The 25,859-nt window shown below is 37.9% G+C and overlaps 1 protein-coding gene and 1 non-coding gene across 3 annotated transcripts in view; both read left to right on the top strand.

Annotated features, from left to right (window-relative positions):
* Tec (tec protein tyrosine kinase) overlaps positions 1-25,859 on the top strand; it is a 103,615-nt gene that overhangs the window by 71,862 nt on the left and 5,894 nt on the right. The window contains exons 5-15 of one of the 2 annotated variants that reach the window (XM_076863899.1): positions 3,666-3,747; positions 4,441-4,569; positions 7,786-7,826; positions 9,173-9,345; positions 11,583-11,648; positions 16,869-16,923; positions 19,693-19,772; positions 21,109-21,242; positions 24,431-24,505; positions 25,226-25,397; positions 25,518-25,734. In XM_076863899.1, coding sequence (XP_076720014.1) covers positions 3,666-3,747; positions 4,441-4,569; positions 7,786-7,826; positions 9,173-9,345; positions 11,583-11,648; positions 16,869-16,923; positions 19,693-19,772; positions 21,109-21,242; positions 24,431-24,505; positions 25,226-25,397; positions 25,518-25,734 — 1,224 coding nt within the window. The remainder of the gene's footprint in view (positions 1-3,665; positions 3,748-4,440; positions 4,570-7,785; positions 7,827-9,172; positions 9,346-11,582; positions 11,649-16,868; positions 16,924-19,692; positions 19,773-21,108; positions 21,243-24,430; positions 24,506-25,225; positions 25,398-25,517; positions 25,735-25,859) is intronic. The other variant, XM_076863900.1, reaches the window with a different exon arrangement.
* On the top strand, positions 12,129-12,260 carry LOC143406589 (small nucleolar RNA SNORA2/SNORA34 family). The gene has a single exon (XR_013092234.1). It is a non-coding gene; the product is annotated as a small nucleolar RNA SNORA2/SNORA34 family (small nucleolar RNA).

Here is a 25,859-nt window from a genome sequence, read left to right as displayed (position 1 = left end):
AAACAGCTTGTGCTTTCTGGTGTCATTTGAAGGTTCCCCCAGGAGGTGGCATGTCCTTCCCGGGTTTTAAACCCAGATCTACCTGCTTCATTTGTGCTAGTTTCTCCTGCACTACACTGTAGTTGAAAGTCTGTTGAACAGAATGTAGATTTAAATGGGAGGGAGGATAACTGTCAAGGTACTATGAGTATTTCCTCCCAGTTGAAATGGTTTCTGCCCTTCAACAAGGGAAGGTGGCCAAGCTCTTGCTTCCTGACAACCTCTGCTACTGTACAATGACTCACCAGAAGTCTTGAGGCACCTGAGAAACCTAGTTCTCACCCTGCCACAGGTGCTGTCCACAAGGATGACATGGAAGATGGACCCGACGTGTGATCTGGGCTTTGATGAAGGGAAGACTCAGGCCCCTAAATATCTCTCCTTCCTGTCAATCTATCAGAGATGCCCAAATTAGATACTTATTATTTGGGTTTAGGGTGGTATTTCTAGAAATTTCTTGTACAAATATAAATGCCCCAAGGGAGCGAGGTAATATATCAAGCTAGTTTTAATTATCGGAACTCTTTTAAATTTGGATTAACTTTACTTGGATTAGCTGGTCTTTTAGTTTATTTATTTATTTTTTACTTGCAGATGAACACAATACCTTTTATTTTATTTATTTATTTTTATGTAGTGTTGTGGATTGAACCCAGTGCCTCAGGTGTGCTAAGCAAGTGCTCTACCACTGAGCTACAACCCCAGCTGGGATTAGCTGGTCTTTAATGAACTTTAACAAAGTTACAAAGCTCATGGTACAATATGAGCTCAGTTTTGTGAAGAAATTAGTATGCATGGAGCCTGGAAAGACAGACTTTAGGAGGGAACTATCAAGGGGCCATTTGAAGTGTTTGGGAGAAAATACATGAATAAGAAAAATGTCTGGGAGTGTGTAAGTTGGTTTTTGGCTGCTGTGACCAAAATGCCTGACAAGAACAACTTAGAGGAGGAAAAGCTTACTTTGGCTCACCGTTTAAGGAGTTGCTGTCCATGTTGGCCAACTTTATTGCCCTGGGCCTGAAATGAGGCACAGCACTGTGACAGAGGGTGTGGCTCAGGAAAGCTACTTATCTCATGGCAGCTGGGAAGTAGATGGGGAGAGAGAGAGGAGGAGAGAAGCAGAGAAGAGACTGGGAAGAAGATAAAATCTTCCAGGGCATGTTTCCAGCAACCTACTTCCTCCAACTAGGTCCCGCCTCTCAGTAGTCCATCTAACCATCAGATGGATTAATCCACTGATAAGGTGAGAGCCCCAATGATCCAATCATTACCTAAAAGCCCCACCTCAGAACTTTGCTGCGTTGGGGACTATCTCTTTCAACACATGAGCTTTGGGGAACATTCCAGATTCAAACCACTATTGGGAGTTAGATCTTATTCATATGACTTAACCTCAGCCACTTTGGTTTTCTCATCTGGAAAATGAAAATTCTAACACTTATAAAGACCTGCGTTGCTATATGAATAAAACAAGGAAGTGTATATAAAGTACTTAACCCCATGTAGTGACTCCGTAAAGTAAGTCATTATAATAAAATAAATTATTCTCATAATATCCCACAAGTTTCTGGAAGTTCCAAAGTCTTTGTACTTCTTTCCAGACACATCAGTGAGAATTCAGAATAATTTCACTGCTGCATTTTAATCTCATTCTTTTTGTACTATCGGTTGTCTGGGCAAATCTGGGTTAGGTGTGAAAAATATGTAGCAAATAAGGAAACATCTTTCTACGCATCTCCCTCTGCACTTTATCTTTCTGTTATCATTTCTCACCTTTACTTATTTTTTTTTCTTTTTCTTTTCTCTTTATGGTACTGGGGATTGAATCCCAAATGCTTTATCACAGAGCCATATCCCAAGTCACTTTTTGTGTTTTATTTTGAGATAGGGTCTTGCTAAGTTGCTGAGGTTGGCCTCAAACTTGTAATTCCCCTGTCTCAGCCTCCTCAGCCACTGGGATTACAGGTGTGCACCATTGTGGCCTGCTCATGTTCTGCCTTGTAATACGGTTTTCTAGACTTGTCTTGGAATTAGCCTTTATGTTTGATTCATTTTTGTGTCTTAGTCATACCAAAGAATATTCCACAACTATTTGTCCCATGGTGTTCACATTCTGTCAGAGTGCATTAATTTCACTAAGATGAATGAGAAAGGACCATTTTAATGAAATGGTCCTAATGTTTACTGACCAGGGTCAAGAACAGCCATTTATCAATGGGTGATTGTTTTCCAATTCAGTGGGTGTTGATGTAGTAAAGGGAGGGTTCTAACCTCATATTACTTTGGGGTCAGTCAGCGTTTTTCAGCTTTGTGATTGTTCATTAGGGGTAAAGTGAAGAAATTCCTGGATTAATTTCCAGCCTTCTTTATTATTAATATTAAAAGTATAAAAATAAGACTAATTACGGGGCTGGGGCTGTAGCTCAGTGGCAGAGCACTTGCCTAGCATGTGTGAGGCACTGGGTTCAATCCTCAGCAGCACCACATAAATAAATAAATAAATAAATAAATAAATAAATGAATAAATGAAATAAAAAGTATTATGTTTACCTATAACAACAACAACAACAACAACAACAAAAAGACTAATTGCCAGACAGCCTACCTCTGAAAGAGGTGCTATGGTTAAAAGCTTGGCTATTGGAGTCAAAATCCTAGCTTTCTACATTACCAGCCAAATTATGATGGGCAGGTTAGGTGGCACACATTAGGGGACACCATTTCAGTGCCTCCTGAAGTTTTTTGAGGTTGGAAGGCCTGTAGATAACCATATTTTCCTCTTCTGTAATGCAAATAGTTTGATGGGAGGACAAATTGAGTTAGTATCTATAGAGCATCTAGCTGAGAGCCAAGATTGCCAGTACTAATTAAGTTGGATACCACAATTTTTGATAGTGGCAGAAGGAAACTCTAGGAGTGAATCTGAAGGAGTAGTCAACTTATCTAAAATATTATTTAGAAAAATATTGGATTAGAATAATAATCCTGTTCCATCAAATTTATCTAAGGAATCTTAATTAAATTGAAAGAAATAACAAGATTAATGAAACATCTTGATCTCTGCATGTTTTTTTTTATAAAAAAATTAGTCTTTTGCAAAATGTGTGCCCCATTTGTTGTAGAAATAAAGAAATAAATGTGCTTTTATGAGAAAGGAGTTTAGGTTCTTTGGATCTGAGGTAAATGACTTTTTTTTTGGTACTAGGAATTGAACTCAGGGGCACTTGACCACTGAACCACATCCCCAGCCCTATTTTGTATTTTTTATTTAGAGACAGGGTCTCACTGAATCGCTTAGTGACTTGCCATTGCTGAGGTTGGCTTTGAACTCATGATCCTCCTGTCTCAGCCTCCAGAGCTGCTTTGATTACAGGCATGCATCACCAAACCTGGCTTAAATGACTTGTTCTTATTTTATTATTTTTATTTTTGAAATGGGGTCTTGCTAAGTTGCTGAGGCTGACTTTGACTTGTAATCCTCCTGCCTTAGCCTTCCAAGTGACTGAAGTAAATAATTTCATTCTGTCACTTGAAACTCATTTATTGGTGCCCATGGTTCCAAGGACTCGGACAGAAGTGCTGTGTCTAAATATTTATCACTGATTTAATTTTTTATTTTATTTTAGGTTGTACATGATGCTAACACACTTTACATTTTTGCACCTAGTGCACAAAGCAGGGACCGGTGGGTGAAGAAGTTAAAAGAAGGTAAAACTCATGTAATAAAATATTAATCTGCGCATCATTTTCGAACATGTCATTATGACTAAAACAGAAATACAGCCAATATATTTTGCAATTCTAATCTCTTAACTGACACTACATGTTTCTCCAAGGCCAGTCAGCTACAGCAAGTGAAAACCAGCAGATGGAATCAGATTTTAAAAATCTGATTCTTTCTAGTGGTACATAGTTTCTAAGAAAAGCATGCTTCCATTTAATGTGTGATATTTAATGTGTGATGTATTTGAAGGTGATAAAGAATGGGCTTTTATGATAACAGGATTTAGTATTTTCTAAGAAATGCCTTATGTAGTTGATATTTGGTGTGGATGGATTGACACACACACACCAAGTGTTTAAAGGGTAAATGGCTGCACTATCCTCATCACTTGTCCTTTGGAGCAAAATACAAAGTGGTAGTGGGCTAACTTTTGCTTTTATTCATCATGGAGTAGTATCAGTCACTTCTGCTCACAAACTCACAAGGATGTTTCATTCAAAAAAAAAAAAAGAAGGTGAAAGAGAAGCATCTGGCTTTTCTGAATGTTGGGTCTCATGATGTTATGAGGGTGTTTTCATAATCAACATGGTATCCAAGGAATGATTGGCAATGTTACTTAGCAAACATTCTGTAGTCTGTTTTATTTCACTAATCATTAATGTGTCTGTGAATTACAGAAATAAAGAACAACAATAATATTATGATTAAATATCATCCAAAATTCTGGGCAGATGGAAGTTATCAGTGTTGCAGACAAACTGAAAAACTAGCACCTGGATGTGAAAAATATAATCTTTTTGAGAGTAGTAAGTATTCATTTTATTCTATAATTATATTGTGCTCAAAATGGGCATATCGTTGGTACGGTGGCATGAATTTGATTTGGATTAAGTTCATCACACTTTCTAGAAAATGCAAGTGTGTAGGTGTGTTTTATAAGAATAATTAGAATAATGTGTTAAGTTAGCAGTGGGACCTTTTCATGGAATCAAAAGCAAAGGTCCCTTACAGGGAGCCTGTAATCTGTTTCCAAGTCATGAGCCTAATATGTCACCATCAACAGCTTTTCTTCATTAATGTTTATGTATTTGTCAGCAAGTAAACTCTTCCCAGATGTGTTGCTAGAAACCTCGTGTAGCAGTTCATCTGCAGTTTAAGTTAGTATCATTCTCATTTTGATGGGGCTTTGAGGTGTGGACTTTAGTAATGGCTTCACAGTCTGTCAGAATGATTAAGTGTCACAGTGCTACTCACATGTAAATGTTCAGATGAATAAAAATGTCGAGGGTTAATCTTGACACCTTATAAATCCTGAAAATGAGAGGCCTTTAGTCATAAGATAAAAATACACAAGGACTCAAAATTACGAGTGTGATAGGACAGTGGATATTGTGCTTCTGTTTTCCTGCTGGCACCATACATGGTGCTTGCCATATCAATCAGAACCCATCAAGCTTTTAGATATAAGCAGAATGGCTATTTGGTAGGGATGTTGGCTTATGCAAAAAACTGGCCTTGATTCTGTAAGTCTCTCCACCTGATTGTCTTGGGGTATCCTGACATTGATTTAGCACATTAAAGAGAGGGTCCAAGTTTCCAAGTCTGTTATTATTTCCTAATTTTTCAATTCTTAAGGTTTAGTGTTAGTGCACAATGTAAGCTACTGTTAAAAAATAAAACAATAAATGGGATGGTATCAGCTAAAAAGTCCCTTCACAGCAAAAGAATCAATCAAGAACGTGAAGAGACAGCCTACAGAATGGGAGAAAATTTTTGACATCCGCACTTCAAATAGGGTGTTAATTTCCAGAATATACAAAGAACTTAAAAAGCTTAACACCAGAAAACCAAAAAACCCAATCAGCAAATGGGCAAAAGAGCTGAATAGACCCTTCTCAAAGGAATAGGTATGAATAAACAACAAATATTTGAAAAAATGTTCAACCTCTTTAGCAATTAGAGAAATGCAAATTAAGACTACACTGAGATTTCATCTCTTGCTAGTCAGAATAGCAATTATCAAGAATACAAGTAACAATTTAATATTGGTGAGGATGGGGTGGAAAAAGATACACCATTGCTGGTGGGTCTGCAAATTGGTGTAACCTCTCTGGAAAACAGTATGGAGATTCCTCAAAAAACAAGGAATGGAACCACCATTTGACCCAGTTATCCTGCTCCTTGGCATATATCCATACACTTAATATCAGCATACTATAGTGACACAGCCACATCGATGTTTATAGGAGACAATTCACAGTAACTAAGCTATGAAACCAACCTGGGTGCCCTTCAACAGATGAGTGGATAAATAAATTGTGGTATATATACACAATGGATTTTACTCAGCCATAAAGAAGAATGACTTTATGACATTTGCTGGTAAATGGATGGAACTGGAGACTATCATGCTAAGTGAAATAAGCCAATCCCCCCAAACCAAAGGTCAAATGTTTTTGCTGATATGTGGAAGCTAAACCACAATAAAGTGGGGGAAGAGAATAAGAGAAGTGCAGTAGATTAGAAAAAGAGGAACAAAAGGAAGGGAGTGGGGGATCAGAATAGGAAAGACAGTAGAATAAATCTAACATAATTTTCCAGGGTACATATTATGAAAATGCCTAAGTGAATCCCACCATTGTGTCCACCTACAAGAATGAGGTCCTTATTAGAAAAGACATATCTCATGCTTATATAATTTTATAAAAATGGATTTGATTGTCATGTAAAATTAAGAAAAGCCAATTAAAAGAGGGAGACAGAGGCGGGGTGAGGGGGCGAGGAAGAGAGACCTGGAAGTTGCAGTGACTTAAATTAGAAGTTCATCTCAGTTTCATGGTGTAATCCCAAGGTGTAATCCCTGGTCCAGGGCTGGCAGGTGGTTCTGCAGGTAGTTCCTGGGGTTGTTCCAGTTCCAGTGCTCTCTCTCTTCCTGGTATCAGAAAGGGGTAAAGAGGCCAAGGATGCCTGTGGGAAAACCTTTTAGGGACCAGATCTAAAATTGGCACACCCCATTTGTCCATAGAGCTCTTTGATTAGAATTTCATCTCATATGTGTAGCTGGATAGTCATGTGCCAGCAGAGCTCTGGCAGAGGAAGAGACAGACTGACAGACCTTAATTTCATAGTGTTGTCATTACAACACTCCCTCTTATCCACAGGAATATTTCCAAGACCTCTGGTGGATGCCTGAAATCATGGATAGTATCAAGCCTTATATATGCTATGATTTTTTTCTATACATACACACTTAGAATAAAGTTTAATTTATAGATGAGTCACAGTAAGAGGTTCCCAACAACCATAATAAAATTGAACAATTTAGTGTAATAAAAGTTATGTGGTCTCTCTCTCAAAGTATCTTATTGAATTGTGGATCTTAGTAACCTCAGCATACAATTTTTTTTTCTTCTAACTCAAGAAATTTCAGCTTTTTCTTAAAGGAAGCCCTTTATGGCCTCTCTTTGGCATATCCAAATTGCCAGCATCACTCATCACTGCTGTAGCACTTTGAGGCCATTATTAAGTAAAGTAAGGGTTGGTTCAACATAAGCACCATGACCTCACCAACGGAGGCTGCTCAGTGATTAACGGGAGGGCATGCAGCGTGGATGTGCTGGACAAAGGGGTGATTCATGTCCTGGGAGGGACTGCGTTGGGACTGAGATTTTATCATATCCCTCAGAGAAAGTTTCGATTTAAAAACTTAAGAGTTGTTTATCTCTGGAATTTTCCATTTAATATTCCATATTGTGGTTGACTCAGAATAACTGAAACTGTGGAAAGTGGAATGACAGATATGGGGGACTGCTGTAATTCAGTTTATTTTTTAATTGAATATACATATGGAGAACCCAGTTTAACAGGGGTGGGGACACAGAGGCAGAGGTACTGGCATCACCCCCCTTAGTCGGGCGAACAGGTCCCTTGCCTGAGTGTTCTGTTTTCCTTGAAGCCAGCATTATCTTTATCGATCATTGCTACACAGCATTTTGACCTATATTTGTTGTTGGCATTTTCAGGTGTAAGAAAAGCACTACCTCCAGCCCCAGAAACGAAAAAGGTAGGTGATCTCTTGCATTGGGCAGTTACGTCTAAATTTTCAGCCTTTCTGTCCTTAGGTTTTAGAGGGATTTGCAGCTTATTAATTATGTTTAATATGAATAAAATATTAAAATGATATTAACAATAAATAAAATGAGTTTTAAAATATTAAAATAAGTAAAAATATTAGTTTTGTCATGTGGTTTTCCCCGACGACCATCTTGGAAGCAGATAGGTTATGACTTATTTGAATTTTCCTTGATGTGAAATAATATCAATTTAATTGTATAGATTTTATCACTGGGAGTCCTGTTCTTATCTGGCATTTTGTCTGTAGCTTGGCTGAAAGAGTTGTATCAGAAGTGTGGGACTTTTTTAAAAAGAAAATTTTGGTCTCAAGAATACAATATGACAGCGGGGTGCAGTGGCGCACACCTGAAATCCCAGCAACTCAGGAAGCTGAGGTAGGAAGATCTCAAGTTCAAGGCCAGCCCCAGCAATTTAGCAAGGCCTAAGCAACTTAGTGAGACCCTGTCTCAAAATGAAAAAAAAAAAAAAAACAATTTAAAGGCTGGGGGATGTGGCTCAGGGGTTAAGTTTCCCTGGGTTCATGGGTTCAATCCCTGGTTAAAAAAACAAACAATCAAACCAAACCAAACCAAACAAACAAAACCTGCAACAAAACAAGGAACCCCCAGTATGATCCATGAGTGATTTTAGTGATTTAGTCATGTATTTGAAGACTGGGATATGGTGGAAAAGCATGGACTTTGGACCCAGTCCTGAACTGAGCTGATGTGAATCTGATATGAATGACTTTGGAGGGACTGTGTAAACCATTGTTGCCTCAGTGGTAACATGGGAGTTACTATGCTGTATTTCATGGAAGCAATATTAAGAACAAAAGAGAAAAACTGTTAGATCCTAAGCATGTGCCTTGAGCAGTGTGGGCATAAAGAAGTGCAAATCCCTTTGAATGGGAGGAGACCTGTTAACAGACTCCATGGTGGGCTTTCCCCCCTGCAGGACATTTCAGTGATGGGTCTCCCTTTAGTTCTCCTGGTCTCTATTCATGTATTACCCCTGCCTCTCCCTGGAAAACTATTCCTGACACATAAAAATTGTTTCCATGTTTCAAGATGGTTTTTGCTCTTGTCCTGTATTCTGAAAACCCGTAAGAGATGTGGTAGCATCTACTGCATCTAAGATTGGAGGGTTCTCTGGTTGCTATCAGGTGACATGTTCGATTAGAGGGCTCTGCCTTATTCTTTGGTAATGTGTGAATCCTTCAGTGTTTTACTGTTTTATTTCAAGATCAGTTTCAGATAGAAGACTAAACTTTCACATGTTATCTTGTTTGCTCAGAGAAGGCCTCCCCCACCAATTCCTCCTGAAGAAGATAGTAGTGAAGAAATAGTTGTTGCAATGTATGATTTCCAAGCAACAGAAGCGCATGACCTCAGATTAGAGAGAGGTCAAGAGTATATCATATTGGAAAAGAATGATGTCCACTGGTGGAGAGCAAGAGATAAATATGGGTAAGCATTCTCTCCCTGGCCCTTGCATGCAGTGAGTGGGTAGGAGTGAAGTATTGAGTGAAGTATATGCACTCTATCTGTCATATAATGAGGTTGTAGTTTGCCAGAAGTCAAAGTATACATTATTACTTTGTAGTACCACTGTGTATTCTTAGTAGTCACTCAATAAATGCAAACTGACCAATCACTTCTTCCCAGAGGTTGGAAGAGATTATACTCATCTCTTTCTCATCCACCATATGTTTTATTTGACTATTTTGACCTTAGGAGAAATAGTTATATATAATCCTTAAGATTATCTAAGTAGGTAATCTTAGGTCTTTCTAAGGCATTATCTATCATATATTTCTTAGAATTTCTCTCTCTATGTGTACATGTGTACATATATACAGACATGATATAATGGAGCCTCTTGTCACTTGAAATTGTCTTTCTCTCTCCCTCTCTTCATCAGAAAGAGAAATAGGAAGGGAGAGTACTTATATATATATATGTATATATATATATATATGTATATGTATAAAATAAATAAATATATTATATATATATATACACACACACACACACACACACACACACACACACACACACAAACATGCATACATGCATACAGGAAATAAACAGCAAGTATTGTCAGGCATGATGGCATACATCTGTAGTCCCAGTGTTAATAAGGCTGAGTCAGGAGCATTACCTGAGCCTAGGAGTTTAAGACCAGCCTGGGCAACATAGTGAGACCCCATCTCAAAACACAAACAAAAAAAACCCCAGCATTATTTGCACCAGATAACGTAGGATTTAATTTGAACAATTCTTTTAACCTTATTTTAAATATATAGGTAGATACAGTTAAACACAGAGGATGAGTCTCTCTTGGGCTTCATTAAGTGAACTATATCCTGTGTTTACCTCTGATATACTATGCATTTACATTATGAGTTCCAGTGGATAAGAACAGGGGTCTTCTATCCTGAGAAAATACTTTCTCCACCTGTTCTCACCTCCTTGACCCATCCCCAGTTCCTCTCTCTGTTCCTCAGTTCATTTTTGGGAACAGTGGTAGCCTCTGGGTGAGGCAGGGTCCCCTCTTCTATTCAGCTCTTGGCACTTCTGGTCACCTGGGTGCTGGTTTGTTGAGCATTATTACCTTCTTGGGATTCTTAACCTTTTGTGTTTATAAGAAGTTCCTGCTCCTCTTTACCAGATATTTTATTCATAATTTTATGCAGTTGAAGCAACATTAATCCAAAAACCTAAATCCAAAGTACTTTGTTGATATTCTGAAAGTTTTTGTTTTTGGAGTACTGGGTTTCAGATGATAATTTTAAGGATGCTTAACTGGTAGAGTCTATGTAAATATTCTAAAATTCAGAAAACTCTGAACACTTTTGGTCCCAAGCATTTCAGATAAGATATATTCAACCTGTATTGTAGAAATTTCCAAACATCTACAAAAACATATAATAACATTACTTAACTTAAAAAATTACCAACATTTTTACCATCTTGATTTACCAATCTTCCTGGTGTGTTTTTCTTGGGCTATTGGAGTATGTAGGCCTTCTTAATTCCTGACTTGGGGTGTGATTCAAGAATTTGCCTTTTTGCTTTTTGTGGGGCTGAGAATAGAATCCAGAGCCTTGCTCATGCTAAGGAATTTGCCTTTTTAACAAGTACCTCAGTGAAGCTATTTTATAAGTACTGTCAAGGTGTTAGAGTAGTGTGTGCCTTTATTTAGCACTTTTGCTTTTGTGAATATTCTAGTTTCTTTAAAACATCCCAAGAGCATGTATAAATATGTAACAACAAATTCCAGTATTATATGTAATTATAATACATGAATAAAAAATGTGGAGGAAAAAAATACCAAGAAATTGTGAATTCTGGGGATTTCTACATTGAATTATAAGTCTAGAGTTTCAGCTCTGGTCTAGTTGCTGGCTGGCTTTGGGACCTTGGGAACATATCTGAATCTTTCTAAGCCTTGCTTTTCCCACCAGAAAATGGGGACAGTAACGCCCGCCTGCCTCAGAACTCTTGTGAGGATCAAACGTGGTAGTACTTTGTAATGTGTCAAATGATACAGATATCCTGAATTATTGGCATTGAGCTTATCCTTCTTATGAGCTTTGGGCAATATGCTTTAACTATCTTAGAACGTCTTTTATCTTCCTTTCTTTAAATAACCTCTCAATAAATTAATATCGGTTTACCCACAGTGTTTTTCTTATTTCTAGGAGTGAAGGCTATATCCCAAGTAATTATGTAACAGGAAAGAAATCAAACAACTTAGATCAATATGAGTGAGTAGATGTTTATTTTATAAATGGGAAAAATCCAGAAAATGTTTTCATTTTCTTCATTATGTAAGGCGTTTTGAAAATTGATGGGCTTCTTTCATAACCTTTAGAACATGGTACCAATATATTCTTACCACACCAGACAACTGGTGTGGTAAAACCCTGAGAATTAGTATCTATAAGGCATTTTTCCTGAAGGTTCTGTGTGTGAATGGAGTTATACAAACAGATACAATTGAATTGATTTTAAACAAATTATAGCTTAGCTGATTTTGAAATATAGATCTTTTGTTCATTCAAGATATGGTATAATATTTCCCAGAGTAGTCTTTAAAAAAAGTTTGTTTCCTTTTTCTAACTAAAAGTTAGATTATGCTTATTGTTTAAAATGATTTGTTCGACTACAATATCTGTTTAAATATTATATATTTAAATATGATTATTGTTTAAGTATGACTATTATTTTAAAAACCGTGAAAATAATCGGTCCTGAATCAAGACAGATGTTTGCGGTAGCTACTGGTTTCAAACAGGAGCAAGAGTGATAGCTTCCTTTGGTCTTTTGGCTGTTCACTATCTTGGTGGGAATGGTCAATTCATTCAGAAGAAACATGATAGAAACAAAAAATTTTTTTTAAAGAAAAGGAAAAAAATAAACCCCTGAAATAGGAAAAATATTAATAAGAAAAAGCTCTCAAAGACAAATCACAGTTGACGTCTGTCAACATTAGTATATATTTTAAAAATCCTTTTACTGTTTTTTAAAAGTAGACCCATGCTGTATATATTGTTTTATATCTTTTTTCCCCTCTGAACAGTATGAGTGAACATTTGCTCCTGACACTGAATATTCTTTGAAAATATCTTCATAGATGCATTATGTTTCACTCAGTCATAAATTCGCTTACTGAATTCTTAGTATGTCTCAGGTGTTCTGCAAGGCCTTGGGACACAGCGAGTTTATTGCACCTGGATGTACAGCAGGTAGTCACTTGTGGGGCATTAGGTTGATTCAGGCATCTTAGCTATGTAAAAATAACTGGGATAACCTCTTCTTGAGTACTGTCCTAAATGAGAGCTCTAAAATTGACACCTCTAATGTTGAAAGGCTGTGTGTTTGAACGTGTTAAGACCTCTGCTGAGTACTGTCAGAGAAGTTGTCCTGTTTCTGCCTGCTAGCAGTGTGTGGCTAGCACACACAAAGTGTATGGCTAGGCCTTGATGCAAAGCTTGTACACACCACACACTCTTGTGGTCATTTTGAGATAATGTATTCATGCATCATTCATTTCCTTAAAAACAGCAGCAAGCTATTGCCTCTGTTCATGTCATTTATGGTAACATAAATCTAGATGAGGACAAATAGTTTCGAAGAGTCACAGTGCTCAGCAGTATGATCCCTTAAGGAAATTTTAGAAGTTGGTAGAAAATATAAACTAAATACATTTTGTGATGTATAATGACATTTTGGCTAAAATTGATTGTGTATTGGATAGAGGTTTCATAAAATTAAGATAAAGCTGAAGGTTTTTTTTACTGGTATTTTACTGTACCTTTTCTATGTTTAGATGTGTTTAGATGCACAAATACCTACCATTATGTTATAATTGTCTATTTTTTTTTTTTTTTTGGTACAGGGGATTGAACCCAGGGCCACTTAACCACTGAGCCACATCCCCAGCTCTTTTTTGTATTTTATTTAGAGACAGGGTCTCACTGAGTTGCTTAGCACCTCACTAAATTGCTGAGGTTGGCTTTGAACTTGCCATCCTCCTGCCTCAGCCTCCCGAGCTGCTGAGATTACAGGCAGGTACCACCACACCCTGTTTTTTTGTATAGTAGCATGCTATACAGGTTTGTAGACTAGAAGCAATAATCTGAAGCATGTAGCCAGATATGTGTTAAGCTATACCATCTAGGTTTATGTATGTACACATAGTGATGAAATTGCATAAAAATACATTTCATTGTCATTAAGTGATGCATGACTATACAAATAAAATGACATTTCTGCCCTTAAAAGCTTGACCAGGGTGTGATCTTTCCAGAAAGGACTGAATGTCCTCAAACCTCCTCTTTCCCTGTATTCAGACACTGCTACAAAGTCCTATTTCTCTGGAATATTGTGAGGTGACCAGCCAATTTGAAAAATTCACATCAGCATTTTGATGTCCGAGGACAGGTTGACATGTTACCTATACATTCTGGGCATTATTTCCAGATGCAGAGTCCCTTTAGCAAAAAGTGTTAATCTCAAATGACACATCTCTGTGGCAGGCTTGTGAAAGAGCTATGTGGGATGGCACCTCTGTCTTCTCATGTCACATAGGCTCCTTTACATTTTACTGGTGCGTATCTCTCTTTCTGACAGAATGAACCCAGCAGAGCCCCTATGGTCTTTTTCTCCTTGCTTGGGGATAGGTATTGTAAGAGAGGTGAGATAAGCCATGGAGAGGTATTAGGAAATATCACTAGTTAATTCACCTGTTTATTTGTTCATCAGTCCTTCCTCTCTCCTTCCTTCAATATACACTGAAAGATCTGAGTTTATATCCTATGTTAGTCAGCTTCATGTTACTCTGAGAAATTGTCTGAGACAATTATTTTATAAAGATAAAAGGTTTATTTTGGCTCGTGGGTTCTGGAGGTTCCAGTTCATGATGGATTAGACCCATTGTCTTGGGCCTGTGGTGAGGCAGCACATCATGGTGGGAACACACGGCAGAGCAAAACTACTTACATAATAAGCAGAAAGCAAAGGAAGGAAGAAGAAGGGGCTAGGGTCTCACAATTTCCTTCAAGAGCATTGCCCCCATGGCCTAAGGATCTCTCATCAGGCCTCCCTCCCAAAGGTTCCACAACCTCCTGACAGTGCCATCTTGGGGACCAAGCTTTTACACACGGACCTTTAGGGGGCAATTCAGAGCCAGATGATAGCATATCCCAAGGATGAAAGTATCCTTTTCAGAGAACCTGCAAATGCATAAATGCATAAAAATGGACCCTTTGGAAGAGGAGTTCAAAGAGCCTGATCCCTTTTCTTTCCTTATTTCTTTAATTCCTTCCTAGGAGCTAGAATATAGTAGATGAAGAAGGTGCCTCCCTCTTTCTCTGAGTATTTTATATCTGGTCTCCCTTTGAGAGCCACAGTTTAGCTTTCCTAATGTCCTGCATATGAATCCCCATCACTTATTCTCACTGTGAAGACATGGAACTGGATCTTCTGTTACTAATAAATAGAATTTTTCCAATCCCTCACACCCTATTAGTTTATATTGTGTATTAGAGCTCCGGTTATCTTTCTTTAGCTAATTTATGTGACTGCTTTTGGCAGCTGACAAATGTTTCTCATATGAGTGGAAAAGCTTCAGGGACAGAATTCATTCTGTTCTCCTAGTTTATATATTTCTCATTTGCATTCAGAAATGGATTTATCAAAATAGCAATTTTGTTCCACTTGGTCTCATTTTTAAAGTGAGAGCCACAGAAATGAGATGTTGACAATTCTGAGGTGTTGTTCACCACCTCAGATTCTAAATAAAATATCCAACATCATTCAATTCACATTGAGATTGTAATTTGTGTTTGGCTGCTGTATAAAAGAATCCAGATAGAAAAAAGTCTTGTATTTTATCTTTCTATTTTTGCCTTCTTCAATCAGGGAAGGCCTTTGTATTCACTTGTCTCAGGGTATTTGCTGGACCAGTCAGGTGCTGGTTCTTTTAGGAAAACCTGATCCAGTGGTGAAAATTTCAAAGGCCGGAGGGTCAGGCTGACTTCATAACATTCAGTTTCAGGGTATTTGACTATAGTGGAAGATTCCTTTCCAGCTAAAAATCATTTAATAAAACAAATTTAAAACTGAAGGCCAAATGATCTCAGTTCATGTTCTTTTGAACATTTGCTAATAGTTGTATAGAGGGATTGTGCTGGGAACGAAGGGAGGGGAGAGGACCTCTAGGGATGAGGTTGAGAGATGACAATATGAGGAGAAAGGTTTCCCAGAGGTTAAGAAGGGGCATAGATCTGTAGGACCTTGGGGCATGGCACAGGGTTGTGGCTAGGCTTGGTGGGAGGACTACTTGGTCAAGACAGGGATTTTTTGTGGTAGCGCACGCCTGTAATTCTAGTGATTTAGGAGGTTGAGAGAGGAGGATCTGGAGTTCAAAGCCAGCCTCAGCAACTTATAAAGGTCCTAAGCAACTCAGCAAGACCCTGTCTCTAAATAAAATACAAAATAGGGCTGGGGATGTGGCTCAGTGATCAAGTGCCCCTGAGTTCAATTCCTGGTACAAAAAAAAAAAAAAAGCATAATAGATGATGTCAGGAGTTGGTCAGTGTCCAGAGATGCTTAAAAACATTTTTCCGAACTTTAGATAGGGTAGAGGGGTGGGAGGGGAAGGGAGGAGGCATGGGGTTAGAAATAACCGTGGGATGTGATGGACATCATTATCCAAAGTGAAGACACGAATTTGTGTGAATATACTTTGTATACAACCAGAGACATGAAAAATTGTGCTCTATATGTGTAATAAGACAGGGATTTTTCTAGTACAGCTTCAGGCAACCACAAGGGCTTGAGGATTCTGGAAGTCAGCAGGTATGGAAAATCCAGAAGGCCTGCTCTTAGGTTTTCCTTCTTTTCCATTGATACTTGAGACCTTCATGAAATCTGACGGGAGAGCCACTATAATGACTTGAGATGGAATCTGCAGTGTTGGTGTGCTGGGAGCTTAAGAACAAGATTTAATTTGAATTTACGACAAAAATGTAAATTGACATTGTCTGCAAGTTTGAATCAGTGAAATAAAATTCATTCTCATGATGACTGGAACAGCAAAAAATTGGAGATGATTTTTCATATTGTATAATGAATACCTTAAACAAATTATGGTACATACATATCAAGATTTATAGAACTATATTGCTATGAGCTGTCATGTGACAAATTCATGTTATGATGTATCGAGTAGAGTTTGATCCCACTTTAATAAAATAATGCAGGCATAGATGTGTGTTTTCATAAAAACATGGGTAAAAATATCTGAAACTATATGCATCAATATGTTACTGGTTGCCTATTTAGATTATGAGTGATATCTTGCCTAGTTTTTACTTATTGTATTTATTATTGGTGAGCTTTATTATCTAATTAATCCTACTAAGAATAAAAACATAATTTTAAATAATATGAGGCCTTAGGTATATCTTTTTTCTGTTCAGATGGTATTGCAGAAATACAAATAGAAGCAAGGCAGAGCAACTCCTCAGAACTGAGGTAAGTTGTTTGTGCTTATTTTATGGGTTTGATCTCGATACAGCTTAATTTTAATGAATCCCTAACAAGTGGCCCCACATAGTTGTTTCTAAAGCCTAAAATGTCTATGATATAAATATGGTTTTTTCCACATCATTTTAAAGAGATTACTTGTGTGTTAGCGCACTGGTCTTCAGTAACAAAGGGCCACGAGCTGAGGGGCTTAAACAACGGAACTGTGTCTCATGGTCCTGGAGGCTGGAAGTCAAAAGTAAGGTCCCAGGAGGGCTGGTTCTTTCTGAGGGCTGTGAGGTGAGGATTTCTTCTAAGCCCCTCTCCTTGGCTTGGAAATGGCAATTACTCCCCTCTGTGCATGTCTGCCTCTGTATCCAAATGTCCTCTTTTTATAAGGACACCAGTCATGTTGAATTAGAGCTGATCATAAATACTCCATTTAAACTCAGTGACCTCTGTAAAGACCCTTGTCTCCAAATAAGGTCACATTCTGAGATACTGGAGCTTAGGAGCTTCTTTGTCAGGGAAGGGGAATACAATTAAACCTATAACAGTAGGTAATAGCTGTACATGAGCAATTTTTTCTTTCTTTCATACTGATTTATCATTTGCTACCTTGCTTTCAGCATTTTAGTGTTTTTTCTTTTTTTTTTTTTTTGCTTGAAGACTTCATTTTAGAATAATTCACATTGATATTGAGAATCTTTGTAAATGAAATTTTAATAAAATATTTGCCTATAGAAATAAATGTGCTTACATTCTCACATCTTAAAAAGTACCAAAAGAATGATCTAGATGAAATGGTACTAGGCTAAGGAAGGAGACCTGAGTTTAGCTGTAGCTTTTCTAGTCCACTTTTTGCATAAGATAAGAAGGTTGGGTTAGAAGATGACCTCTGTAATTCCCTGTGTTTATGATCTAAACACATAGAGTTATTCTATTTAGTAATAGTTCCAGGTCTTTTAAGCAGTTTTTTTTTTCTCATTTTCTCTCCTGCTTTTTGTTACCAGTCAAGGTTTTATTGAGCACTTGTTTCTGTAGTATGTGCTATAGAAACAGTGGCAGGTGGCTTTGCTCATTTGGGTTCCACCTAACCATGCCCATCCCCACAGGATTGTTTGTTTTGGTACCAGGGATTGAAGCCAGGGGCACTCAACCATTGAGCCATATCCTCAGCCCTTTTTTATATTTTATTTAGAGACAGTCTGGCTGAGTTGCTTAGGGCCTTGATAAGTTGTTGAGGCTGGTTTTGAACCTGCAATCCTCCTGCCTCAGCCTGTCAAGATGCTGGAATACCGGCATGCCCCATCATGCTGGACTTCTGCAGTATTGTTATGTGTCTCCCTAGAGGCTCCGCGATGAGAGGCTGCTCTAGGGATGTGGTAGCTAGATGGTCTGGGGTCCAAATCCTGGTTCACTACTTATGAACTTTCTCACCTGAGGAAAGTTACCCACCTTTCCATGCCCATTTCGTTACATGTGAAGATGGGTGGGGACAGCAGGAGTACCTACCACATAGGACTGTTTGGATTAAGTGCATTTACATATCAGGGCATGTTAAAACAGAATAGGTTTTTGATAAATAAATGGTAGCTATTATGTTCTTACTTATCAATTAACTACCATAATTATTGTCCCTAATTGTTCTTATCAGATATATTTGTGGGGCCTGATTTAATTCCATTGTCTTTCTAAGAATAAAATTTAAGGTGTTAGGGAGTGTAGCTTAGTAAGCATGCACAAGGTCCTGGGTTTGATACTGGCTTCAAAGAGAAAGAATACAATTCATTTTACTTTTCAACTATTAAGCACATTTTTCATCTTAGAGCAACATAAATACTAGAGATTGAACATGACATTAGTGGTAGAGTACTTTAAGGTTCATAGCTTCTGTTTCTTGCTCTTGGGACCTGCTGAAGGTTTGTCCTTTATTCATTCAGAATTGTTACTGACTTTTTGATTTTCTCCACTTTAGTTACTTGTGTTTCCATTTCTCCTTTTGTAAAGATTGGCATTTAACATGAAATTCCAGGGGAATTAAGAATATTTAAGTACATTCTTATAAAGAGTACGAATTATTTACAGGAATAATGCTATGAGGATGGAAAATGATATTGAGTCAGGATTCAAAGCTTACAGCAAATAAGAAAAAAATGTATGAAATGAAATCTAATTGTTAAGCAATACTCCTTTCTTTCTTTGTTTTGTACCAAGGACTGAACCCAGAGGTGCTTAACTCCCAAGAAATATCCCTAGCCCTTCTTTTTATTTTTTATTTTGAGACAGAGTCTTGATAAGTTGCTTAGGGCCTCACTAAGTTGCTGATGCTGGCTTTCAACTTGTGATCCTCCTGCCTCAGCCTCCCCAGCCCCTGGGATTACAGGCGTGTGTGACGAGCAAGTCATTTTTTCAATGACTGTTTTCCCACATGTCCAGGACTTACATGCTCTGCAAAACCTTGTCTGTTAGTTTTGAAAGGGCTCTGAGAAATGATCTGGTTGAAATGTCTGCCTTAGTGTGTGTGAGAATTTGCAGTTGTGGGGAACTGTGAGCGTGCTTTTGTTTAACTGGTCTCATGGCTCAGTAGTGTGAAGTAGAAAGCCACATAGATGGGAGAAACCAGGGACCCCTACTGGTAAATTGCACTTCTCCAGAGCACATTTTCTCAATAAAGAATAATATTCATAAAATTGTAAGATCAGGTTCTCACATCTTTTCCTTGGCATTGGTATTAGTTATTGGAGTAAAAAAGCAATTTCTTAACTTTTATTTTAGGATAAAGAAGGTGCTTTTATGGTAAGGGACTCCAGTCAACCAGGCTTGTACACCGTCTCCCTTTATACAAAGTTTGGAGGGTGAGTAATCCTGCTCCATTTAATTAATTAACTAATTAATTAATTTTTAATGTAGAGTTTTATGTGAATTTTCCTATATTTTTGTATGTATTCCTAATTTCCAAAAAAAAAAAAAAAAGATTCTGCATTCAACAGTAAAGAAAAAAAATAAAACTTGAACTTTATTTCTAAAGTCTCCTTTTTTTTCAGGAATTTACCCCATAGTTTTCCATAAGTATATTTGTTCCGCATGGCTATAGAAACCTTAGTAATGTTCAAAAAAAATAATTATTGTACACGGAGCTAAGTACTGAGCATACCTCTGTGAGCAGAGTAGGCGCAGACTTGGCCTCCTTCCTTCCTAGCTCAGTGGGGGCTGTAGACAAGCGAACAGGCTGGGTGGGGGAAGCACTGTGACAGGAAGATGATATTGGGGCCAGGGGTGTTGGGGTTGCAGAGCTAAGACATATCTGTTGTCCTCAATTCAAGTTGAGACCGCATAGGTAAGGCAAGAAAACACTGGAGGGAAAGGAAAGAGTGTTTCTGACCCAGGGTACTGTCCAGACCCAGAGGTGGGAGAGGATACGGTGAATTTCAAAGAACTGAAACAGCGTGTGTAGCTGGACTGTAGGGAGAAACCCAGAGAGGGAGGAAGAGAAACCTGAGAGGTAGAAGCCAAAGCCAGGTCAGGTCAGTGTCCAGGACTATCTTGAAAGCATTTTTATCAAGAGAAGGTCTGCATTCTAGAAAGACATCTAAAGTGGAGTGTGTACATTTTTAAGCCTGATTTATTTACTTTTAGAAATGCTGGATCCCAGTGACTTGGGAGGCTGAGGCAGGAGAATCACAAGTTTGAGGCTAACCCTAGCAACTTAGTGAGACCCCATTGTAGAATAAAAAATTTTAAAAAAGGGCTGGGGATGTATTGCAGTGGTAAAGTGCCTCTGGGTTCAATCACCAGTACCAAACCAAACCAAACCAAATCAAACCACAACAACAAAAAAAATGGGAAGTGCAAGTGCTCTGAAAATTCTCAAGTTTATGCCAACAGCAAGGACAAAAGGTGGTAGCCACTGATGACTTTTTTGAGACTTTTAGTTGTTGTTGAATGGAGCTGGGGAATGTTATCTTTCTCAATCTCATAAAAGGGACCAAGTATGTTATCAGTGACCACTTGCAGAACTTCCACCTATTAATGTGAAAGGAAAATCTAAAGAACACGGAGAAAGAAAGAAACTTCATGCCAGGAATAGAAGGGGCCATACAGAGAAAGGCTGTGGTTCACCTATGGAAAACATCTAAGAGTGAAGTTATGTTATCCCAGCTTGGTTGTAACACATTTCAATTTTCCTTATAGAGAAGGTTCATCAGGTTTCAGGCATTATCACATAAAGGAAACAACAACATCTCCAAAGAAGTATTACTTAGCGGAAAAGCATGCTTTTAGTTCAATTCCTGAGATTATTGAATATCACAAGCACAATGCGGCAGGTAAGTGACCTGTCAACAATTATTTCAAATGTTAGGTATTGGTACAGATGATCAGACATCCCAATGAATTCTTCTGTGAGAAGTTTTATTTTGTAGTTAGTTAGTTGTAAAGTGTGATGGGTATAAAATCTGCGTATGTTAAAGAAGTGATATATCCAAGAAAAATCAGAAGTAATATCAAGGTTCATAAAAAGTTCTATCTTGACATTAGGACATGAGTTATTTCGATGGATTATGGTATTGACATTTCTGTGCTTTGTATCATTAGTACTAAACTAAAAAGAAGTCTGTTTTAAGCCAAGCATGGTCACATGTGCTTATAGTTCTAGCTACTTGGGAGGCTGGGGCAGGAGGATCCCTTTGGTTCATGGCCAGCCAGGGCAACATGGTGAGACCCTGTCTCATAAAAAGATATTGTAGTCACTGAAGGAGCTGCCAGATGTACCAGGATTTCATCCTATGCTGTAGGCTTCCAAAGAGTAGATGAAAAACTCATCGTAAATTGAGAATATCCTAAGTCAAAAGTGCATTTAATCCACCTTGCCTACCAAACACATAGCTTAGTAACTGTGGAGAGTCCACTGTTGACTGGGAGCTATGACTCATTGAAGCTTCCCATCATTGCAAGAGAGTAACTTCTTAAATATCCCTAGCCCAGGAGAAGATCAAAATTCAAAATTCACTAGACATTCAGAAATTGAAGAATGCTTTCTAGTGAAATGATATCATTTTTGCACTATCATAAAGTTGAGAAAAATTCTAGTTGAACCTGCATAAGTTGCAGACTGTCTGTAATCATGTCCCATGAATTCTCTATCTTCCTGAATTTCTGCTAAACTCAGCACCAGAATGGGATCAAAACAAACACCAAAAAATACCAATGGAAAGTACATTTATGCCATTGAGGTTCTATGGGATTGATACAGCATGATTTCTACTCCTGGATTTTAAAGATGTAACTGAACAGGGAACAGACAAGCATGGAAAGTGAACTTTTATAATTTTATCAAAGGCCCTTTGCAAAGCCTGTTGTTTTTGAGTGAGTCCATTTACTTTTTTCAGAAAATGGTAAGAACAGTTTCTATACCATAAAAGTCATTCATTTAAAGTATACAGTTCAGTGCATTTAGTATATTTTCAGAGCTGTGTTGTCACCATCATATAATTTTAAGAACATTGCCATCATTCCCCAAAGAAAACACCCATTACCCCTCCTTAACCAGACCAGCCCCAGGCAACCACTAACCTACTTTCTGTCTCTGTGGATTAGCCTATTCTGAACATTTCATATAAATGGAATAATGTGTGTTCTGTTGTGACTTGTTTCTTGGATACATTATAAGGTTTTTGAGGTTTGTCCATGTTATACCATGGTTTTTGAGGTTTGTCCATGTTATACCATGCGTAAGTATTCCATTCCTTTTTTTTTTTTTTTGGTACCAGGGATTGAACCCAGTGGTGCTTAACCATTCCCAGCCCTTTTTGACTTTCAGACAGGGTCTTGCTAAGTTGCTAAGGGCCTTGCTAAGTTGCTGAGGCTGACTTTGAACCTTTGATCCTCCTGCCTCAGCCTCCTGAGCTGCTGGGATTACAGGCATGTGCCACTGTGCCCAGCTCCATTCTTTAAATAAAACAAAAGCTATCACAAGTTTATTCAAATAATTAGGTAATATAAAAATGCACAGGGCTAGAGATATAGGAATTGTACAACTTCTACCAATTATTGAGTCACCATGCAGAGCCTAGCTCAATATTTGTGTAATATATAGATTCTCAGGCCAACATACAAGTCTACCTTTATCTCTTCAAAAAAAGTTTTAACTTCAGTGAATGGTAAATGGTCAGATGGAGGATCCACCCCTCTATTTCCAAATCTGGGGAGTTATCTTAACATTCACCTGTTGTGATAGAAAGTCATATCTTATTTGCGTATGGAAACCAACACACAGCCTGAGTATGCACAGACTGAAGTCATGAGGATAGGAAAAAAAAGTTGCTGAGGTATCAGTAGGGATTCTGGCCAGCATAAATACCTGATAACATTTTCTTCCTGACTTGCTACACACGTCCTTGGAAATTGGCTTGTGTGTTCTGCTTAGGTCTGACATGTAACAGGATAGAGGTCCTGGGGAATATGGAATTTCTAAATTCAGGCAGACTGCTGGATAAGGTATCAATTCTTTTTTATTGATGAAAAATAATCCATCATATGGATTTTATTTATTTTGTTTATTGTTCATCTGTTGATGGACATTTGGGCTGCATCTACATTTTTCATGAATAAAGCTGATGTGAATAGTTGTATACAAGTGTTTGCATGAAAATATGTCTTTTTCTCTTGGGTATTTACCTGGAGTGGCCTTGCTAGGTCATGTAGCAATCCTGTGTTTAATATTTGAGGAGCTCATTCATATTGACTTATTCCCAAATAATTTATTTGTTTTTTCTGTTTCTTTCCTTTTTGGTGTCCACATTCCTCTATTTTTTTCTTTTGTAAGTTTTATTTTTTAATCACTATCTCAACTCATTCAACAAACACATATTTAGTGCCTACTGCATGCTAGAAGCCAAGCCAAGTTTGGGGGAGAGTGCTATGGATCAAATAGTCATTGATTCTGATTCTCCCAGGTCTTATCACAGAGGGGATATATACATAACAATTTTAAATTACTGTGAGATGTGCTATAAAAGAGCAAATACAGAGTGCTTCTGGTGTTGATGGAAAGGCACATCCTATTTCTTATTTAGTACTAAAAGCAACTTAGGTTAAAAGATTTTAATTTACCTTCCTGATTTCCAATGGTCGATATTCCCAATGGTTAATCTGTGCAGCCTATTTTTATGCTAAGATTGCTAGCATTGAGTTATATCAGGGGAATCACTTTAATTTTTAGCAGCTCAGTATAATTCTCTTTCCTAGTTCAGCTTTCATATTTGAAAAGAACATGAAATACTAACAGAAATCTTTTAATATCATTTAAAATATTTGTGAGGAAGCTAGCACAGTGCAGCATTAATATTTAGAAGGAGTGTGTAATGAATGAAAGTCTATGGCATAGAGCTATGTGTGTATGCAGAGGGAGAGCAGTACATTTATAAATGAATGAATTGTATATTTCTAGATTAGCATTTGGTCATGTGGAGTGACTAAGAGCGATTTCACCTGTAATACTTTCTTTGATTTCTAGGACTTGTCACAAGGCTGCGGTACCCAGTTAGTACAAAGGGGAAGAATGCCCCAACCACTGCAGGATTCAGCTATGGTAACTCTCATTTTGTAGTTGTATCAGCTAATTTTCCATGAAAAGAATCCACTATCACAAGAAAAATTTAGATGTGTAGAATTCCTAACAGTGGAACCATTCTTATAAATTTGTACTCTTGAGTTTTTAGATGATTCTATTTTATAACTATAGTAACCCTAGATTTCCTATTTTCATGATTGTTTGTAATTCAATGGAAAAGTTTCTGTTGGTGAAAAATAAACATTATCCTGTTATATCTAAAATAAATCATAGCCCTTCCTGGTTCTCACTGCTGTTGATTACTCTCAGGGATGTAAGGTTAGAGGTAATGGAGAACTCTTCCAAGGCAATTGTTTTTTGTTGCTTCTGGAAAAAGCCTTTTAAAGAGCAGGTTTAATTTTTTTTTTTTTTTTAACTTGATGGAACTAAAAGAGAAAAAAAAATCCAGAGGGAAGAGTGGTAAGTGAGGAAGTATTTGTCTTCAAAAAAGTACCTTAACCTTCAGCTATGTTATTTTCCTATTATGCAGCATCTTGATTCTTCAGTTCACTTTGCTTGTATAGTGATGGCCAAGCAGGAACATTCTCCCCAGAGGGTGGAGAGCCCCTTTGTGCTGTCTAGACAGATTGCCATTATCCTAGGACTTGGAGGCAGAACTTGGTTACAGTTTCTTTTCAACACTGGTTCATGCTGTGTTCTCTTTATTAAGTGTTCTCACTTTTCCCTCCTGTCTTGCAGAGAAGTGGGAGATTAACCCTTCAGAGCTGACCTTTATGAGGGAACTGGGGAGTGGACTATTTGGAGTGGTGAGGCTTGGCAAGTGGCGAGCCCAGTACAAAGTAGCCATCAAAGCCATTCGGGAAGGTGCCATGTGTGAGGAGGACTTTATAGAAGAAGCTAAAGTTATGATGTAAGTTACTCTCTCCTGCCAGGCTCCCTGTTTGTGTTAGAAAGTGGCTCTTCCTCAGCTAATACACCTGCTGGTTTCTTTTCCTGTTGTAACTCTGTGTATGTATGTCTTCACTCCCAGGAAACTGACACACCCCAAGTTGGTGCAGCTTTATGGTGTATGCACCCAGCAGAAACCGCTTTACATTGTTACTGAGTTCATGGAACGGGGCTGCCTTCTGAATTTCCTCCGACAGAGACAAGGCCATTTCAGTAGAGACATCCTGCTGAGCATGTGTCAGGATGTGTGTGAAGGGATGGAGTACCTGGAGAGGAACAGCTTCATCCACAGAGACCTGGTAACTACGAGTCACTGTATTCCCATTCACTGGCCTGATTGCTTTGTAACAGTGGGTGAAACAATAAGCAATGATGTATTAGTATCCAATTTTTGTTCATAATAATGTTTCAGCATTGTTTTTGA

This window comes from Callospermophilus lateralis, chromosome 8, assembly GCF_048772815.1.
Source record: "Callospermophilus lateralis isolate mCalLat2 chromosome 8, mCalLat2.hap1, whole genome shotgun sequence".
Classification (NCBI taxonomy): Eukaryota; Metazoa; Chordata; class Mammalia; order Rodentia; family Sciuridae; genus Callospermophilus; species Callospermophilus lateralis.
This window is presented reverse-complemented; position numbering and strand designations above follow the sequence as displayed.